This window comes from Botryllus schlosseri, chromosome 8 (genome assembly GCF_051294905.1).
Source record: "Botryllus schlosseri isolate E-star chromosome 8, Bs_hap1, whole genome shotgun sequence".
NCBI lineage: Eukaryota > Metazoa > Chordata > Ascidiacea > Stolidobranchia > Styelidae > Botryllus > Botryllus schlosseri.
In genome coordinates, this window is record NC_137243.1 from 27,880,640 (window position 1) to 27,901,108 (window position 20,469).

At 40.0% G+C, this 20,469-nt stretch overlaps 2 protein-coding genes across 2 annotated transcripts in view; one reads left to right on the top strand and one right to left on the bottom strand.

Moving 5' to 3' along the window:
- LOC145444379 (uncharacterized) overlaps positions 1-8,363 on the top strand; it is a 42,955-nt gene extending 34,592 nt beyond the window's left edge. The window contains exons 9-14 of the mRNA XM_080322346.1: positions 823-998; positions 3,946-4,049; positions 4,186-4,298; positions 4,981-5,135; positions 6,030-6,120; positions 8,051-8,363. Of these exons, the coding sequence (XP_080178472.1) occupies positions 823-998; positions 3,946-4,049; positions 4,186-4,298; positions 4,981-5,135; positions 6,030-6,120; positions 8,051-8,098 (687 nt within the window). The 3' untranslated portion in view covers positions 8,099-8,363. The remainder of the gene's footprint in view (positions 1-822; positions 999-3,945; positions 4,050-4,185; positions 4,299-4,980; positions 5,136-6,029; positions 6,121-8,050) is intronic.
- Positions 8,364-9,573: 1,210 nt separating this feature from the next.
- LOC145445453 (zinc metalloproteinase nas-15-like) overlaps positions 9,574-20,469 on the bottom strand; it is a 36,576-nt gene continuing 25,680 nt past the window's right edge. Inside the window, exons 8-13 of the mRNA XM_080323642.1 lie at positions 17,014-17,196; positions 16,351-16,514; positions 15,407-15,542; positions 14,459-14,610; positions 12,574-12,886; positions 9,574-9,834 (exon numbers count right to left, since the gene is read on the bottom strand). Coding sequence (XP_080179768.1) covers positions 9,707-9,834; positions 12,574-12,886; positions 14,459-14,610; positions 15,407-15,542; positions 16,351-16,514; positions 17,014-17,196 — 1,076 coding nt within the window. The 3' untranslated portion in view covers positions 9,574-9,706. The remainder of the gene's footprint in view (positions 9,835-12,573; positions 12,887-14,458; positions 14,611-15,406; positions 15,543-16,350; positions 16,515-17,013; positions 17,197-20,469) is intronic.

Sequence of the window (20,469 nt, forward strand, 5' to 3'; positions counted from 1 at the left end):
AATCACTAAAATTTATAATCGATTCAGATTCGAGTACTCGGATCATTGTAGTCAGTCGGAAGGAGAACATGATTTCAGTGCTCGAAAAAATCGTCTTTTACTCGATTCGAATCACTAAAATTTATAATCGATTCAGATTCGAGTACTCGGATCATTGTAGCCAGCCCTACTTTTAATAACTATAGTCAAGTGTATATATGTATTTGTCAGGGTTGTAACCAAGGCACAAGGCTCCGAGTCACAAGTCAATCTCACTTTTTTAGTTGTGACTCGAGTCAAGTCGAGTCATTTTCAGTTGACCACCAAGTCAAGTCCAAGTCCAAGTCATCGATCAGAGGTTCGAGTCCGAGTCATGGCATTATGACTCGAGTCCGAGTCCAACTCATTGGGTTGACTGCTCAGTTTCCCGTTAAATTATTGTTAAACCCACTGTTATAACTCTGTTTGGTGATATCGAATGTTTCGCATTTATAATATAGTAATTTTCCTCACTTTTAATAGTTTCTGGTCGCATTTTCAAATACCAGTACCAATAGACCAACTCCCAATAGGGTGGTTGGTTTTACTTTACTACTCTTCGAAATTATAACGAAACGTCGCTCTTTGCCGTCTGAGTCTCGATTCATATGACTTGGTTCGAGTCATGTGTAATGACTCGAGTACAAGTCGAGTCAATACACATATTGACTCGAGTCGAGTCGAGTCATATCCGTATTTTGAGAAAATGACTCGAGTCAAGTCGAGTCATCAGAAAATCGTGACTCGAGTCTGACTCGAGTCGAGTCATGACTCGAGTCATTACAACCCTGGTATTTGTTACAGATCCTTGACAGGTACGACTTGATCGGTGTACTGGAGATTCGTGACTCGAGTCAGACCGCGTTTCCGCGACTCATGCGGCAATTGAACCAGTACACGGGCGGAGAGGATTACGGATATTTCACGGGGCGCCGGAAAGGCAGAACCACAAGCAAAGAGCAGACAGGATTCGTTTATAGGTGGCGTACCGATAAAATTCGTCCCGGTATATTGGGATTTCTAGAAGTTAATGGAGCGCACCAACATTGTGGTTGAATTAACCTCACTCAGCACATTCCACTAGGCCCATGTATGAAGATTTTCTTAATCCAGCCATCACCCAAGATCAGGCCTGGGCAAAGTGCGGCCCGCGAGCCAAATGCGGCCCGCGAAGCCATTTTGTGCGGCCCGCGAAAGGTTGCTTGGAATTCAAAACATGAAACTTGCTCTTTGCATGATTAAAACCATAGGCTGTATTAAATGAACAGGAAATTCGTTTACTTTGAAGCCTGTTCATTATTATGTCACGATTACGCTGCCTACTTACCTCGCATGTGTAATCAAGATTCAAAATATATGCAATGCGGCAAAGTATGAGTAGCCACAAAAAATTACTCTTTCCATATAGTTTAGCTCAAATTTTCGTTGTTGACATTGTCAAATTACGCATTATACGGATTGTGTTTCAAGTTGGTACGCGATACGTTTCCAAATCCCTAATTCGTAAAACAAGTCAATCAGTGCTCGCGAGTACTATACGACTCATCATATCTATCACCCATAAAGGATTAACGGGTATGCCCCCAAAAAAAGAAAGCCGAAAACTGAAATTCCAAGAAGGTTCAGGTTTAAAATTTAGAACACTAAATATTTGTATACTGGAGTCAGGGGTATACCCGTTCTTTCAGTTTTTGCCGAGCATGTTGCCGAGAATAACGATTTTAATTAAAGTCGGTCTTATGACAAAAACTCGAAACACTCGGTCAAGGGAGGGCGAGGTTCAAAAAAACTGCAAGCTTCGCTCAGCATAAAGTCTATTAAAGCTGCACACTGCTCATAATGCAGCGAACAAGAAAATAAGCTTTGTACTATTGCATATACAAAGTTCAGTGGTTCTCGAACTAAGGGCCGCGAGAGGATCAGAATGGTAGCGCGAAGCCGGAGTTCAATAAGAAAAAATTTTCGCGCTTCGCGCGATATTCCCCATCTTATAGTTATTGCTTCGTGTGTTGCTCCAACGTTTCTATTTCAGAATTATCTCATCAACAGACAGAATCTTCCATGCCATCCGTTGGGATTGCTATCATTCTGGTTGCAATTTTTAATATTTTTTGTGATATCATGATAAGAGGGTCACGAAATTGTTCCTATCATAAAGGGAGGCGTGCCTGAAAAAGCTTGAAAACCCCTACTTTAGAGTGTTAACAGAAGAGCGTGGATAGTGGTTCAAACAGTGTTAAAAATGTATCATGTTTAACACTGTTTCGAATCATGACGGCGAATATATATTTTTTAATTAACCGTCACTTTCTCATTACTTGATATCAACGCATTCACTGAGCAGCCTTTATTAACAATGTAATTTGTAAATAAAATAAAAATACGCTGGAGAATATTGCTAAAAATTTTCACTCGGCCCGCCAACGTATTTTCTACTTCTCATTTGACCCGCGGAAGAAAATAATTGCCCACTCCTGCCCAAGATGGTTATTCTATAGGCAACATTGAAGATAACTGACGAAAGTGAGAAATTACTGCTTAGTCCGCCGTGCATGGGCGCCTCATCCTGGTTTTAGATCGTGAAAGTATTTCTTGCATATATAACTATGCAAGTATACAGTTCAACTTGATGAACCAAAATATTATTATGGCTATAGAACAGCGGTTCTTAACCATTTCTATTCCGCGGAACACTTACGCTAATCTGCAAGCCTTCGCGGAGCCCCAAATTTTCATTGAGTCATGAAAACAAAAAATCCACCACACACTGGACCTCAAAATTACTTACTGGCGCACAAAATAAACTGTGCAACAACCGAGGCTTCACCTTGGAAAGTGTCAGCGTATCGTTCGGTCAAAACGCAACAGCGTGATACCAATTGTTTGATTACAAATGATCCCATAAATATTGGGGACAGAATTGGCATTTCAGATGGTCTAGGTTTCTATTTCGTAACCCCAACCTCTCCTGCGTACGCCACTGCACACGACGCAACACCACAGTCACAATACCACTACTGATCGGGCCTAACTATACATGCAACCCATGATGGTCAAGACTGGCATATGAGTTTAATGCGTGTCTTGTCTTGACACCACCACCAGTAAAGAACCACCGCTATGGAAAAATCATTAAAAAAATATGTTTCAAACAAGGGCCCCGTTTCAACTAGGGTTGCATTCAAAACAAACGGTGTTTCGAAACACTTTACTTAATACATGTTTTAAACAGTGTTTTAAACAAATGCCTTTAAAAAAAAACACAAAATCGTTTTTTTTCAAACGTTGTATAATTATGCCATACTTGTTTAAATATTTTCGAAAACATGTAGTATATGAACCTACGGACGATTTGGACCCAATATAGTAGACGTATACGATATGGAGTGGCTGAAATCCTCGAAATCGTCGTCGGTTCAACAGTTATAGCCAAGATAATTGGTACGGAATGGGTGATCTGATGATGATGACCGCCGACCATAAAAATGCAGCATAACGATAAAGTACTGGTTAAATATATTTTTGGTCTGTTTCTGACAGTAGTCGGTAGCCCTTTTCGTCGAACGAGCCATATTTACCCTATATTTTCAATTGCCAGTGCCCATCCACTGTGGTGTCACCATTAAAGATTCGTGACGTCATGGTTAAAAAAAATAAAACAAATACATGGTTTAAACAAGGGCCATGTTTTAAATATGTTTGTTTAAATTGATTTTTGTTTTAAATGCAATACTTTCAACCATCGGTGTTGTAAATGCATAATTGCATATTCACTCATTCTAAAAAACAAAACCCCAGTTGTATCGTAGGTATAGCATTTTATCATCGAAATAAGTTGATGAACGATAATCCACATCTTGTCATCGCAGCATTTCATACGATAACCATATCGGAAACGAAGCGATATTAACTCACTTTTGATTTTAGGAAGGACAAGTTACAATTGCTAACCGTGTATGAAAGCAATGACACGAACGATGAGTTCGAACGAGAACCAACCGTAGCCCGATTTCGGAGGATTGACTCAAAAGGTAGCCCACACATCATTAAATGAATATGACTTTAATATATATTATTATTACTATAGATATACAGCAATAATAAAATATGCATTATAATTGATCGCAACTTGCACCGCCTTGCTGATTTCGCGTTTTATTACGACAGGTGCCGTCCGCGAATTTACATTCATTCCAGTCCACATCAAACCCGACGACGTCTTGGCCGAGATGAATAGCCTGGTTAAAGTCTGCGAAGAAGCAGAACGTCTTCTGGGCGAGGTTTTTTTTATTTCCCTTCATGCGACTGATCTATGGTCTATTGGTACTGCGATTCGAACAATATCAAAGCGACATTTTCCCATTTCACAATGGCGACACACACATGCATTTTGACCACTTCCACAGTACCGAAGGACGGGGCTACTTAACTATGTTTAGCAAAGGTCCATCAGGAAAAGTTAAAAGTTTGCTTAGGTCCATTATAGGCCTATCTGTCATGAAATAATTTACAGTCATAGAAATATAATACGGTATAACTATACAAAAAAGTTGGTAAAGCGGTATTAGCAGAAGCAACAATAAGTTGAATGTATTTATTGTTCTGATAGTCACATCTAGTGCGAGAATTTGCATTTATTATTTCTTGCTGGTTTTCAAATCTTGGCTCTAAGGTCGCGAGAGCGAATCGAAGGCGCTAGTGAAGGTTTTCACTCGCCATGAAGATGCGAAATCTATTTTTTATAGAGTTCATGTTCAAAATTGCTGACTCGCAGCTGTAAGTAGACATAATCACAGTGAGAAAATGCACTGCAGATTAGTACTGCTAGACGTTTTTCTAGAACCGGTGCGAACCGAATGAATCCCACCACTGGAGTTATTAACTTATCAATCAATTATTTTGTGGTCCAACGAGCCAAATATCGCGCCTAAACGTACTCTGAATGTTCTCATTCTTTTCCAGAACATAATCCTAGCAGGCGATATGAACGCGGATTGCTCCTACATGAGAAAAGCAGAGTGGAAAGACTGTAAGCTGAGACAAGATCCGCGTTTCCTGTGGATGATACCGGACGATTATGACACAACCACAAAGAAAACAGATTGTGCTTATGACAGGTAAGACTTACTCACCTTTCGGACGTATTGCGCTTCTATCAATGAACAGAAAGTTTCTATGAAAGATGTGAACAAATATGTGCCGGCTGATCGTAATGCAGTATGGCTTCAATGGTCTTCACATCCAGAGTTCTTTTTTAAACAAGAACAGTCCAAGCCGGGTCAACGATTAAGGCGTTGGCCTTACGAATAGTTCACTCCCTTTCACTTTGAGACAAAACAAAACATTTGTTGGTTCGCTATCTTCATCATTTGAAAACCCTTCGAAGGTTGTCGTCATTTTTAGGCGAAACTAGAGTTAAAAACTTACTTTTTTCATTCTTAAAATTGCTACTTGTACTCTTACCAGAGTAGAAGCTTACGACGTTACTTTTAACAATGATGACTTTGACCATTCTCTGATAGTATATTTCAAACGTTGTCCTGTTATCATCATTGTCACGTTGCGAATTGCACGATTGTGACGTTGCATACTTTGCAATATTGGATATAGTCAGAATCTGGATCATGCATACGACTTATGCATGCAACATGATACATAATAATGAAACACTATCATCAGGATTCAAAGTAATAGCATTTCTGGATTATAGTTTATAGGCCTTTGGTTGCAGTTAACGCATTAACATATTAAAGTAGTTTTTTCTACATTCCAAGTAACTTTTTGCGGGAGGAGCAGAGTCGGGTTGGTCTGCGAGTCGTAGAATGCCCGAGTCTATACGACACCGAAGGGCGAAGGCCCGATGCCTGCTGTCCACATCTGTGCATTTTGCGCCTGCGCAAATGGAAAAGAAGTTCATGTACCTAATTGCCGACCAACTAACAGTCCAAACAGCAGCAATTTGCGTGTGAGGAACTCCAAATATTAGTATTCTATTTCTGGTAACTTTGCAGGATCGTACTGAAAGGCAGTCACATCATGCGGAATTCGTGTTGCGCCAAGCCATTTAATTATGGACGTAAATACCATTTGGACAAGGATATCGTAAGTTGGGATTATTAAGCTGCATATGAATTTGGTAACGAAATATTTGATACGCAAGTGCAACCACTGCTAAGTACAGTATCCGGTATCAGGTAATATAACCGTTCCATTTTTCATGCCGGTCCGGATACGTGTTATGATGAGTTGGACGCTAGAAAATTTTCACCTTTTTCAAATTAGATTAGAACTAGACTGAAAGCTGCACATTTTTTCCAAATTAGACTAGAATTAGAACTATAGCTACGCAGTTTTTTGGCAAATTAGATTAAAATTAGAGTTATAGCTACACAGCTTTTTCCCAAATTCTATTAGAATCAGAATTGAATCGAGTTCAATTCGAAGCAGTAGTGCTTCTCATATACATGGAAAGATGTCGGATGCAGTATATAAGAATGCACGAGGAACAAAAAGACCCCGTGATTGTGTGAATTTGGTTCGTTGTTCGCGCCTGTGAACATGATCCCGAGACTTGACAAGTTCTTGTTGTTCTGTTTAAGGTTTTGATTCTTAGGAATTTCGGAGAATATATTTTAGACGCTTCAGAATTGAACATGAGACAGACTACCACGCTTGGTTAAACGATGTCGTCTGACGCCGAATTCTGTTGTAAAACTCGCAATAGTCTGCTGACAGATTGCCAATGTCGTTATATTTCGCGCTAATGTTATAAATACTCCCACACTCAATCGTCGTTGAACATTCGACATTCATCGCCTACATTCTTCATTTGATTGAACTCTGCATATCAAATCTTTATCCCACACGCCTTCATTATTCGAATTGTGGCCGGATGAACACCGTGTACTCATGTACACCGGATGTGTCTACGCGTCAGTAACGATCTATACTTGTACAGAATTGGACTAACCGTACCAATTTAGTTAGTTGAAGGTCAACTAACTAACAGTTTTTAGTTCTAGTTCTTGTTCTTCCCGTTTTTTTAAAAAGTGAGTAGTTCTAGTTCTAGTAGTGGTTAGGGATTTTGAAAAAATTTCGAAGATCTTCTTCTAGTTCTAATTGGGAATTTTGATTTGATTTTATATTTCTATAGTTGCGAGATTCGAAATGCGAGTATATCCAGCTGTAGTTGTAGTTGACAAGGGAGTAGTTGTAGTTCTGGTTGTAGTTGCGAGTATTAGCAAGTTAGTAGTTCTAGTTCTAGTTGCCCATTTCGAAAATCCCGTAGTTTGTACAATTCTGGCCGTGAACGATGGTCGTTTATTTCGTGTTTACTGAAGCCACCTGCTGCTGGAATCCAACTATCGTTAATCAACTTTGTGTCCCACTTGTTTGGCTCCCGGTTATACAAAGCGTCCGTCGACCATTCCATTTTCGTTGGCTGCAGCGCGTGAATAATTGAAAATTTAACTCACCTTTAGTAAACTAGATCTCTTTTGAATCGTTCGTATACATTTCGTTCGGTATTGCACATTAGAGCATTTGACTGTTTGAATTACAGCACTTTATATCACTGTTCCCATTAAACAGGCAACTGTGATCACTTTTGACTCTTGCGACTCTGGGACGATATCACTGGCAAATCACTGATATACATTTAAATTTCGAGTATATAGGCCAGAGGGGTGGGCAAACTTTTGAGCTCGCGGGCTGCATTCATCATCTGAATCCATTCGCGGGCCGCACTATATAAAATTGGGATTATAAACCAAAGACGCAATACTGGTATTTGATTATATAGTGAGGACATGGAGATAATATATGTGCTTATTTAAAACAAACCGAACATTGCTTTGATGATATCGTGCACGCGTCAGAAACAATGGCGAGATTTCATTGGCTGGTCGGCTTCAATAACCCCTGATATAAGCAAAGGTAATATTATATTTGTCACCAGGAATAAATGACAGCAATTTTGTGCGTGTATAGATTTCAAATCACATAACAATCCGTGTTATTTCTTCTTTGAAAGGTTGAAAAAGTCAGTGATCATTACCCGGTCCAGTTCTACTTATTTTGATGCGGATGAATGAAAGTCGAAGAGAACAGAAGACATCATGCCGAAAACAGGGCTATAATTATGAATTTATAAAGAAAAATAGCTCTGTATCATGTATTTCTACTATGGAGATTTATTAGTGGGAATATGTAAAAGTCCGAAACTTTGTACTCGTTGGAATTCGGTATCTGAGTTGCTAGTGCAAAATTTATGACATTGGGCTCGTTTATTTACTTTACTTACTCGGAAATCACGACTCCAGTAGAAATAGACGATGTTACTTCGACTCGAGTGGGTGGATATGGATAACTACCGAGTATACTACTGCAATGCCAGAAGAATGTAACAAACCTCATACGACAAATTATATGAGTACAATTTCAAACATCATTTCACTGGGCTATACGAGTTTGACGTAATACTCTACTAAACTATATTGAACGGAAAGTATGGAAGGAAAACTATTAGCAATCATCCACATGCTTGGCAAAACCTTGCTCACGAGTCACGAGTCACTACTTTAAGTGGAGGGTTAGAGCAGAAGACTCCACACATTTTCTCATATTGCAAGGACATCACTATACTAAACCAGTTCTATAAATATAAACTATTGTCTGCTTATCATTGCACATAAGCAACACACTGCAGTTAACAATAGCGCTAATCAAGTGTCCTTCATAATAAGCAAATGCCATCAACTTTGAAATCGTTGTTGCAGAAATTGTTATACTGTCAGGGAAGTGAAGTTTCTCGCGTATCCCCAAAAAGTCGAGAAACCCTGCCCTATTGCACATTATAAAACGATTTCGTCCGAATGGTCTCAACCGCTAACATATATAGATAATCAGCTTGAAGAATTAGCCTAAGCATGGGCATTGAGCAGTGGTTAGGCGAAATCGGATTCCTGGATTATTCGATTCGGAATCGAGTATGACTCATTCAGACGTCATAACAGTATTTTACCTTTTGTGCGACCTCGAAGAACAATGTACCAGTTCCACATCACATTACAGATCATTTAGTATTTTTTGACCATGTCTATTTCGTCGTGCTCGCGTCAATGCTGTGAGTTGATCAATGATCACGGATTCCAAGATATGTCATTTCCACGAACGTTGTACCTTTGTACTACCTGCTTCGTATGATGCGATACGACGAATCATGGTTTCAAGGCTTCCACAGTGGAAAATCTATGGAAACTATAACATCCTTGATGACTTATTATTAGGGGCAAGAACTGCATAATTTTAATACTCGAAAAATAAATCATCTCTCAATACTCTATAACTCGAAACATTGAAATCAATAACATTCAGATTCGAGTACTTTAAGCTGGCTATTTCGAAAATGACCACATTTGAATGAAGTGCAGTATTAAAGTCTGACGGCCTTCGTAATACATATAATATGTTCATCGTGAATGAGCCGAACAATTTGTAGACTAATGGATACCCTACTATAAATAGCTGCGACAGAAAACTATCGATGGACGAACAAAGACACGACATTACGTATATTTCGGACTTGGGTTATAATTGATACTATATCACTTCCATATTCGCCCTTAGATACATATATCTGCGAAGTTCATTAAAACGCGTGAAATTAACAATGCAGACCGCAGAATCGTTAACACTTGCTGCAGGTGTGTGGGCAATATTCCGATATGAAGTTTTGCACCAACTCGTCTTGACAAAGATCTTTGAATCCGGAACAGTTGAGCTTGTCCACGCATTTTGATTCTGGTGGTTGAATAACTGAGATAGAATGTATTGTATGTATTTATGGTGCAATCAGACATAAACGACGTCACATCTGTGGCAACCCTCCCAGTACGGGTGCATTTTTATTGGCTATTGCTATGACCATCGAGTGTCTGCACTCTTAGCGAAAAGAATGTGTATTCACACCGAAAGGGCTGAAAATAGTGGTTCACGGAAACAGAACCCAGAATTACATCGCGCTCATAAATCCTGCTTTTCTACGCGCATGCATAATTTGGATCAAAATATTTTACTCGATTCATATCGTGGTTTAATTCGGAGGTAGGTTCTGGTTTCGTGCTCAATGGGTGTATATTCACACCCGTATATCGGGATGGTACACGGGTGGAAATAACACTCTTTTCCCCAAGACTCTAGTACATTGGTTCTTAACCATTACTCAACTGGGAAACTTTTACGTGAATTTGCGAGCCTTCTCTCACATTTTCGCTGAGTTATAAAATAAATCTACCACAATACAAATCCACTAGCAGTGGACCTGAAACTTATTAGACCGTAACCCAACTCTGACTTTTAGTGGCATCTAACCACTCAAGCCTCACACGTCAAAAAGAATGCACTTTTAATATTGGTATGCTACGTTTTCACGGACATATTTGACACATATAACGCGCAGACAATAGCTGTGAAACATGTCTGACGCACGCGATTTCAGATTAGGGTATATTATTTCCCCCTGTGGGTCGCACTTGTAATGCATTTGTACGAGTGTCTACTTAGGCTGCAATTAGGGACTATTTGTTGCCGACCATATCAATATAAAAGGTTTTGGCCAACTAGTGACGGTCAATGTTGGTCAAGGTTTTATCTCTGGCGGTCTTTTTATAACGTACTTTGACCAGCCGCATTTGTTGGCCAAAACACCATGTCTTCATGTGTCCCGGCGTGGAAGGGGTTGGACTCGAAATACCTTTGTATCATAATCCCACAATCGCTCGTTGCACACTAAGACACTAAGACACCCCAACGGCATCTGACGGTATTTTTCAGAGAAACCAATACCGGATAAACCTTATCATGTATTCAAACCAATTTGTGGAACACAAAGCTCGGCACATTTTCACGATCAAGTCATATTGTACTCACGACTTCTCTACTTGTCTATCTAACTGGCTATCATACCCAGCAAAGTGACTTCGGATACCGGCAACACAAACCAAAGGGTATCGCGCAAAGCGCGAAAAAAATTTGTTGCAAGAATTTCAACAAATATCACAATGATCGACCTGGTGCAGCGCGACCCTAAGTTATACCCTTCGCGACCCGTGTTTGGTTCGCGACTCATACTTAAGAACCCCTGCTACGTAGATTACTAGTGTACAAATCGAATTGTTTAACAACAGAGTGTTAAAAACAATAGCAATAAAATATAATTTTTATACAATTTTTATACATCATAACAATGAATATTTATTCGAAATCAATGTTATTTCTGCTGTTTCCTTTCAAATAGTTCAGCAATGCAAGGCTACACCTAGGAAAGTATCATTGTATTGTTTGGTCGAATTGCGACAGCGTGATATCAATATAAGTTGCAAATGGGTTTATAAATACTGTCCAGTAAAACGTCAAGTAAATTTGATAAGAACTCTGGTGCACAGGGATCTGATGATTTGTAGTAGAGTCAAACTCGATTCTGAATTGGAGAACATTCGGTCAATCTTTTAGTCAAATGGTTATCCTGATCATATCATTAAAATGACCATGAATCGTAAACTCAAAGATTTCCGAAAATTTAAACCGTTTGGACCAAGAAAATGTCATGTTTATTTGCATCTTCCTTGGATTAGGAAAGTGTCCAACAGGTTTGAAAAACAAATTAAATCGTCGGTGAGGCATTGTTTTTCACAAGTAGAACCTCAGATAATCTTCATGACGAAATCTATGATGCCTGCAACGCAAAAGGATGTGCTACCTGCGACAAATCAAAGCAACATAATATATGAATACACGTGCCGGTGTGATAGTCGGTATGTAGGTCGCACGTCTCAGCGCCTGTAGCAAAGCATTCGCCAGCATGTCCCACGGCAAATTAGAATAACTAATATTTCTCCAACTCCTTCATCGCAGTCTGTTGACACACTGCGTGATTATGATCAAGTTACCGCTTGTAATTCGGCTATTGGACAGCATCTCTTTTCCCATCCAGAATGTGCTGATCATTACAATGACAGTCAATTTTCTATGGTTGCTCGCGCCGTTCTCTTTTTCATTTAAAGGTCCTGGAATCTACGATCATAAAGCTGCGAAAGCCGATTCTCTGTCGCCAGAAAGAACGCCTCTACACTCTCGGAATATTTCATTAATGTTGTGTGTTGTGTTCTCGGTTATTTATAACCGAATATGTACTCGTTACTCGTTAACGTTTGTTTTGAACCGTTCTAGCCGCATCTTGCCCGTCTACTAGTTGTTTGTTTTTGTTATTATTACGTCACACAGACAAAATAGTTCTTACATTTCGAATTGGATTGACACTATCACTGACGTTCGCTACTGATGAGAGTCAGTCGAAAAGCTTTTAGCGAATAAATTAACAATATGAAGTTATTGTTTCGCGTTATACTGAAGATTGAATGGGAATACAATGTACTTTAGAATTCTCTGCTATATTGCTGACGATTACCCCTGACGAGTGTCACCCGAAAATCTTCGGGTTTATTTCAATATCAATATATTAATCAGTTGTATAATATCATAAAACTAATCGCTCACCGCATAGTCCACACGATTTCTGGCACATCATCTCCATGAACCACCGATTTTCAACGGTACACGAGCCTGACGACTTCCACGACTCGCACGTTTGTAGTTTATCCACGCAGAGGCTATCGGAGGTCGTTCGAACGGATGTGGTCGTAATCATTGGGGTTGTAGTGGTTGTTGTGGCCGTTGACTGAGGGGTGGTCGTTGTGAAGCGTGTTGTCGTTGAAATAGGTCTGGTCGTAACGGTGCGAGTCGTCTCAACCATTTTGCATTCATACAGAGCGTTCACCTGGTTGACATCCTCCTGTGTCATTCCGGAACTCTTTATGGAAATAAAGCATGTTGGATAGTGTTTCGTGCAGAATTGGATAACGAAATGGTTGTACTCGGTTAATTAAACGAATTCGAGTGAAACTCCTGATAACTTAATAAAATCTGATTTGTCAAAAGATTCTGCTCTCATCTTAATTCTAATCTAATTTCTGGTTCTATTGAAAATGCCAGAGAAGAACCGTGCAGTGCGAAACGAGCCAACCTTGATGTATTGACGTTTGCCATTCTCGTGCTTGAGAACCAATCTGAATTGATAGAACTGAACTTTCGTAAAAAAGTAAGCATTCTAGAGCAGTGGTTCTCAGACTTTTTTTAGCTCGCGGACCGGTAAAATTTCAAAACAAAGTTGGCGGACTGCTGGACCAAGAATTGAAATTAAGTCAAAATGTAAAGTATGCAACCGTCTTTTTGCATGTACGGTACTAAGGACTAACATTTGAGGGGTTTCGTCGCATTAAATGTGTTGATGCTGGTATTCACGTAATTCTACTACAGTGTGTCTTCAGAGAAGAGGTATAATTGCCTTGCACAGTTGAAGGTTTTACCATAGCAACTCGATTAAAGGATTCCGCGCCGAAGGCCGTGCATAAAACAATGTCAAACCGAATAATATTTTTCTATTCGACAACATCGAGAAAATATGTGTTTCAGAGTCGGACCAAACACCTTGTCGTGTTAACTTTGTCATTTCCCACAACCACCAGACGCACTACGAATACAACTTCCCGCACGAAAATACCTGGCAACAGCGACACCGTGCCATCCACAAAATGAATGAATCAAAAACGACTGGCCGTGAAAATTACGCGGTTTAAGTACTCAGATCGGAGTCGCTCGCATGCCGTCACCAGAGACGTCCTCAACTTCAACCCAAATCGAACATGTACCCAGGCCTAAAGTTACCTCACAGTGCAGTAAAATACGGTATTGAGGATGTTTTAAATGAGATTAAAACTTTATTTTATCAATAGACAGGCCTCCAACACAGATTTGTACAAACTACTCATTTAGTTAGTTCACGGTCAACTAACTAACTAACTAACGTTTTTTTAGTATAGTTCTAGTTCTAGTTCTAATTGCGGATTTTGAAAAGTGAGTAGCTTTAGTTCAGATTCTAGTTGCAAATTTTGAAGAATGAGTAGTTACAATTCTAGTTCTAGTTGCAGATTTTGAAGAGTACGTATAGTGCTAGTTTTAGTTCTAGTTCCACTGATCATGAGTTGGGTTTTCCAAGGACACCGAAAACTGTCAAGTAGAAGTAATCTAAAACATAATTAGTTCAGGAAGTAGTATCCACTTGAAGTAGGAGAAGAAGGAGTAGAAGTACTCCTTTTGTGACCCCCTATGGTTATAGGGTCTAGTTCAGTTCATTCGAGGTTATTGGTAACAATGTCACCAGGCCGTAACACAACATGATTTACGATGCATTGAAAAGACAAGAAAATATCGAAACGACTTGGAGTAGTCTTTAAAATAAGACATCACTTGGGCCCAGGCGATGTAAGAAGCATGTACACTGAATGAAAAGTAATATGAGATAACACAGTTTTATTCATCTTACTTGTCCCAGACGTAACTCAGGATCGTGAATCGCTTGTATCGTGTCCTCGCCATTATTGGTGAAAGCAGTATTACCGTAGTGCATCACAGACTTGAAGTCGTACGGAGATCCCAGGTTGTTCGTTTCTCTTTTGTAGAAGTTGCTCTCCCGACCTAAATGGGATCATAAATGAGCTCTGTCCATCAACAGAGGTTAAATATGAGTTAAAATAGTTAAAGTGCGAACAATGTGAAAACAATATGCTGAATATACATTGCAAATCCCCGTAACCTGTGCTTTATGATAGCATCAACCAACAGAGGCGGTCAAAATAGTAAACCGTCCTACTCGAGTAGAAGTAGAAGTAACGATATGAATCTCTAGATAATTTCCAGTACAAGTAGCAATTTTCAAGACGCAGGAATACTGTTTCAGATAGAAGTTGAAAATGAATGGTCAGAAAAGTACTAAAAGAAGTAGATTTAGTCAAGGGCTCGCATACTCTGTGTAGGCAGATGCTTCGATTAAGACACACGGCGGTTAATAACTTGGAATTGACTCGATAATTCCGGTTCGAGTCACGAGTCAATCCACATTTTTGAAGCGCCGAGTCAAATCATTATGCAGAGTGACTTGATCCAAGTCGAGTCATGTGAAAAAGCTGATACGAGTCATTACCTGAAGGGCTCAATGTAGTCATCGTCAGTGCCTACGTAGAAGCGCAAGTCTGGATTTCCAAATATGTAAAAAAGTATTCCAGGCCTAATTTTGCTTTAAAAAGATCAAAACTGTCATGTAGAAGTAGTTTAAAATGATAACCGCTTGAGGAAGTAGCGCGAGTAGGCAGAATCTAATTGAAGTATTTCGGAAAGTACAAGTTCTTCGTTACTGCACACATCTGGTCATTACAGTTGTTACAATTGAGTAATACCAATATAGTTGTTTTGACGTATTGCATCGAAAAGTCACCTGGTTTGATGTTTTCCTCGAATATCTTGATATAATCGTCTCTGTCGCTTCTGCTTTGTTCGTGCCAAAATCCGAGCGCGTGTAAAATTTCGTGCTGTATAATTCCGTTGTGGGCACATCCACCACCGATGGATAGCTGAAATATATTTTTTCTGAGATTTTATCCGTACAGTTTCAGAATCAGTGTAAACAGAGATGCATTCAGGAGCTATCTCAACTGGCGGACCGCGGTCAGAATGTGGATTTTCAGCGCTGAATCCGGACCTTATCTGTCTCAGTATTTACTTGGTTTACTTTGGTTACTTACTAAGACTTTTACAAACTATGCTAATATGGTTAGTTGAAGGCCAACAAACTACTGCTTTTTGAGTAGGATACTACTAGATGAATAGTATATTCATTATTGATATCGAAATAAACCCGAATATTTTCGGTCGACATCCGTCAGGGGTAATCGTCAGCAACTCGTAGAGAATTGGAAAATACACGGTCAGGGGAAGCGTTCGAGGCAGTGCCTCGCCTGTCGTCAGGATGAGTAAAAGAAAATGGTGACACGTTCGATGATGATTAATTTCTATCGATGTGCATTGTTCATGAATGAATAAATTTTGTTCATTTTCATATGTTATTTAATTTCCATTCATACCTATACCATCAATTGCGGATATGTATAGAACCTTCTTACGCAGCCTGAATCAGTTACAATTTTGGGTGCATAATATTTCTAAATCTGACTCTAAAGGGGTTAGTGCCTCACGAACCACGAACCTTACCGCACGTTACTGATATGAGTAGCCTATACTATAGGCGACTGTATATTACAGTTCTGGACCTCTAAGAATCTTTTCATGTAGTTCTCGTTGCGCATTTAAAAAAATTAGTTGCAGAACAACTAGAAAAAATGAAGAAATGTCTTCAAAACTAGTAATAAAAATAATTCATACCGGTTGTCCACCAGATTTCCTAATATTTCCAATGTAAGAGGAACATCCAGATCCCCGATAGAACTTCAAAAAGTATTCTTCATCGGTACGAAGCTTGAACCGCATGCATGTCACGTTTTCCATTTCTTGCATTGCCTGCTCGATGCGTTCTCCTTCCCATTTTTCTAATGCAATGAAATCAAAGTGATATAATAAGACCTAAGATGCTGAGAAGATGAGCCTATATTTTGCATGACACTGCCGTAGTTCAAATTTCGCCATACCACCGAACAAGTTCGACTGGGCACAATGATTCGAATACCTGAATCCGAATTTCAGTATTAATTGTAATGATTCGAGTCGCGTAGTGACTGATGATTTTTCGAATACTGAAATGATACGCTCCTCGCCATTGAAACAAGAACAAAAACTGCAGTTTCTATACTATTTCCCACTGCGGAAGACTTGAAATCTTGAGTGATCCTATTGCATTATACGAAACATGCAGTACAGAGATACGCACGTTAGTGGGAATAACATTTATGTCAAGTCGTGATCAACATACAGCATTGTCGCAAAGTGAAATGAAATAGGCATGGTCGAAAAATATCGTAAATGCAGCAAAAAGAATGAACTTGTATAGCAATAGCCACCCCGCCTCTAGATATAAAATAACGTAATTACCGAACTCCTCTCCTAGCAAATAGGGTACAAAGTAATTATGTCCGGACGGGTAGTCAATCCATCCCAGGTCCTTGCTCTCAACCCCATTACGCATCAAGTTGTCCGGATCCCGTCGAAATCCATACTCTCTCTCCGCTGTGTCTCGGGATAAGACGTCAATGGTAATGTCTCCTTCCAAATTGCCTGCAGAAGAGACCGCATACTCTTAGCAAAAAGAGTGCGTATTTCTACCCGTGTGCCACCTTAATATACGGGTGTGAATATACACCAATGGTACAATCAATCAGGTTTATTAATATTTTCATCGTTTCAAAACATCACAAGACTGCGATAAAATGAAAAGATAGGAAGGTGTCGAAACAACTTGGAGATCAGACTCCCACCTTAGCCTAGGCCAGTGCCACTCAACCTTTTTGTCTTCTTCGCGGACCCCTTTTGGACTGTCACGGACCCCCACTGAGCCCCTCAAGTTTTCGTTCAAAATTAGCTCAATTATCGTGCAACCGTCATCTGTCTTGGGCCAATATTAAAACTGTAGGCTTGTGAGACACAGCCACAACATGACTTTTCGGGAAAATAACATTATCATTATTATTACACAGGTATTAACAGTGGCGCTTATCGCCGTTTAGGCCTTGTGCGTCACGACACAGATATTTGTACAGAACAGTTTCATTGACTGGCGGCTCAGTATCTTCAGATTCATGCATCTTCTGGCTTTGTCATTGGACGACTTTTCTTTTCAGTCACGCGCATATTCACACTTTCACTCTTTCACTTGCATGCGTTCGTCTTCGGGTCTCTGCTGCCGATTTTATGAGAGCGCGGTGGCTTACTCTGTTTCTGGGCTTTTTCAAAACACTGTTAGTACAGCGGGATCGGCGATGAGGAGCCCAGATAACCTCCGACACATAGAAACATGGCAGAGCCGAGACTCGAACCAAGAACCATTGGTGTCGTGACGGTGTCACTTAGCACACAGCGCCACTCGCTTCCCCGGGTAAATAACATCTTACAATATGTAGAAATGCATGGGATGTAGAAATTAAGTATATTACACAATTATTATTTGGAAGCGAATTTTGCAGCTGTATTTATTGTATTGAAATCCGCATCTTTAATTTGTTATGAACGAGTGCCGAAAATATATCCACAAAAATAGGCGCTGACGAATGTAATATTAACGCATACCGCTTCCGACGACACCTTTCGCTGCGATAGCAACATATAGGTTATAGTGGGATAAAATTCCCAGGTGAAGTAAGGCGCCCACCATCCATATGGCAGAACAAAGCGAGCGTCGAATGCGTCGCAGCATCGCAAAAATCGCCTAATGGTCAGAAGAAACTGTCACTTTGATTTCTATGCCACAATGAAGATTTGCAGCGTTTTATGATCAACAAAGAATGGCGATTTCGAGGCTAATATGCACACTCCATCCATTTTTGAAACGCCCCACCCTTTAGAAGACCAGTAAATATGGATTGAGTAGCCTAGCCGTTTATAGGCACAACCAGGATGGCTTTTCAGAGAATGACATTTCTACCAAAATTGAGAAACAGAGATTTGTAAGACATATTACGGCCACCTTTGTGATTTCTACCTAGCATCTCATCTTGAAGTAATTCTGGAATAGTGGTCTTGTATATCACAGTAAAAAATGGATTTTGTGGCGATGTTTCGATACCTTCATTGGAACAGATTAGGAAAAAAATTCAGGAATTTATATTTCAAACGACCTCAACAAAACGTCTCTAAACAGCAACATGTTTGTATCAGTAGGCTATTGGCAATTTGGCAATAAAATTGAGTTTGCACTGTAGGATATTTTATCTCTGACGACCATTCTAATGATGTGAGTTCTGAAGTTTGAAAAATTATGAAGCTAAACTGTCTCATGGTTTCGCAAATTTAAAAATATTACAAATTAGGTTATCTATCATTTTACAAACAAAAGGTTTCGCGGACCCCCGGTTGAGAACCACTGGCCTAGGCGAAGTAAATAAGAGGCATGCACATTGAATGAAAAGTAATGCTGAGAATATAATACGCAAGCGACAGAATGAGGTGGTATGTGGTGGAGGGCGAGGTCGATGTCAGGAGTAGTATAGTCGATCGCTCGCGAACGGCCATTGGTTTCTTATGGCGGGGTCGCATGCTAACGCGAAAACCGGGGGTGGCATGCTAACGTTTTCGTCTTATGGCGGGGTGGCATGCTAACGTTTTCGTCTTATGGCGGGGTGGCATGCTAACGTTTTCGTCTTATGGTGGGGGTGACATGCTAACGTTTTCGTCTTATGGCGGGGTGGCATGCTAACGTTTTCGTCTTATGGTGGGGGTGACATGCTAACGTTTTCGTCTTATGGGTGCGGTCGCATGATAACGCGAAACTCGTGGTGACATGCTAATGTTTTTAGGTATACGTGCGGCGACATGTTAACGACGATAAATGTGTCTGTCTGTTGAATATGTACGAGTCACCAACAATAACCGCGCAAACGGAAACGTGGCTTGTTGTGAGGATTACGCGTGCGACCTATATTTCGAATGACCTGCGTGCTGAATTATTTCTCGTCCAGCTGCTACTATCGATTATTACACTAGACCGGTCAGTGTGAAATAGTTTGATCGTAAATTATGATATATGATGTAGTTTAGTCGTGTCAAATGACCGATCGTGTTCTCTTTCCTCGCTATTGGTTGCTACCTGAATAATACTTTCGGCTTATTCGCTGTTTCGCGCCTACAGAATAGTCTGCTGTTCGCAGTCACAACTTCATCGCGATAGCACAATTTTCACACCTCGATCAGTAGAACAACACCGCGCTAACCCAGTTGTCAAATCACATAGGTCATACATTTTACGCGAAATGAAATATTGTATTGTGGTATACAAATATGCAAACTATTCTTTCAATTCAACAAGTCTAGTTAACGAATCGATTTTCAATCTGCCGACACAGTTTTTAACACGAGTGAGTTGATATTTCTTCCCGGGTACGAGCGAGGCTTTGTTCCATTGATCCAAAACCACCTCGCCAGTATCATCCTTCAATGTAAAACTGTATAATTTCAACTCCTTTCCGGCGCCAGAATTGACCATCTTCTCCTCTCGAGAAACACAAGTAGCGGCGATCGAGACGTATTCATCTTTATTTCCGTATACCGATTCGCAGGTCAATAATGGGTATTCTTCAGTCGTATGTCTCGATTTTCCATGCAGAGTTACTGACGAAGCCCGTCCCAGTAATACAGCGGGTTTTCCAGTAAATTTATCAATTTGAACCCAACCGGATTTGACCATGAGTTTTTTTCGTTTGGTGAATGCTTTCTCAATGTTCCCGAACAAATCACGATTGAAACACGTGAAAGATATCTCTTCGTTATTGCCATCGATGAATATACCTTTGAGATATTGGCTAACGCCACCTCTTTTGGGTGATGAGACGAATTTGA